The 1,015-nt window shown below is 44.8% G+C and overlaps 1 protein-coding gene across 1 annotated transcript in view; it reads right to left on the bottom strand.

The window, feature by feature from the left end:
• Nucleotides 1-1,015, bottom strand: part of LOC116673680 (coagulation factor XIII A chain) — a gene marked incomplete at its 3' end in the record, with an annotated part of 25,524 nt that overhangs the window by 11,544 nt on the left and 12,965 nt on the right. The window contains 3 exon segments of the mRNA XM_032505895.1: nucleotides 1-157; nucleotides 333-440; nucleotides 869-987. The exon segment at nucleotides 1-157 is cut by the window's left edge and continues 27 nt beyond it. Coding sequence (XP_032361786.1) covers nucleotides 1-157; nucleotides 333-440; nucleotides 869-987 — 384 coding nt within the window.

The raw sequence follows: 1,015 nt of genomic DNA, 5'->3' as shown, positions 1-1,015 counted from the left end.
CAAACACCCAGCACTGGGCGAAGGAGACCGGGAGTCCGGTTTGGGCGTACTGCAGAAGGATCTGGACGCTGCCCGTCCAAGATGTCGGGGGCCTGCCCTTCGAGTAGTCGTCACTCCAGTTCCCAACACACACGCCATTCTCATCCTGAGCGTTAATCTGAGGGGAAGAGAAAGGTCAGGGAATCATCTGCTTCATTCTCTAGGTGATCAGAATTGAGTGAACCAAGATTTTTAAGAATCTATCATACAGCTGTAGAGATATTTTCCTCTGGACCTAGCTAGCTGAACTAAAACTGCAAAAATGTCATTCATGTGAAAGTCTCTTTTCTCACCATTGCGGATCCCATCCTGACTGTTTTGATGATGTTGCCTCGGTCATTGATCGGTATCTTTGACGCATCCAGGATGTAAATACAGGCGTCCAAAATGTCTCGCTCAAACTACAGTAACAAAACACAGATACATTCTTGAATAGGAAAAAAAAAAGCTGTGGGTTCTTTGTATTTCTTTAAAGGTTCCATTTTGTAAAGTAAGATGTCTTCTTTGATTATAAAGGAGGTCAAGGTTCAGGTTCTACATAGATACTATGGAAGTATCAAAACACTCAATCCACAGAGAAATGCACACAGCTCATACTAGAAACTGTGTTTTTTAACAAGCTGTCAGAAACGTTCATTTGGGAAGACACAACTATACTATAAATAGGTAAAAAGAGGCGCTATACGGTGCTTTCCCCGGCTGCAATGACAGTGTAGACCTCTAACAAGCTGCACACACGCTCATGGGCGACAACCACTTTTAGGCACCACACCGGATATCCGGCTTGTCAGGCTAATCATGGCAGTTTGCTCTGTTGATCCAGACTAACCTGTCCATAAACCCAGTCACGGGTTGTCACAGCATCAATTGAACCCTGATACATCACTCCATGGTCGTTGAGGACGTACTCGTACCGCTCGGCTTCATTAGGAAGAAACACAGCATCATCTGCAAAGAGAGACAGGCCGAGAGTTTT

This window comes from Etheostoma spectabile, chromosome 24 (assembly GCF_008692095.1).
Source record: "Etheostoma spectabile isolate EspeVRDwgs_2016 chromosome 24, UIUC_Espe_1.0, whole genome shotgun sequence".
NCBI classification, from domain to species: Eukaryota; Metazoa; Chordata; class Actinopteri; order Perciformes; family Percidae; genus Etheostoma; species Etheostoma spectabile.
This window is presented reverse-complemented; position numbering and strand designations above follow the sequence as displayed.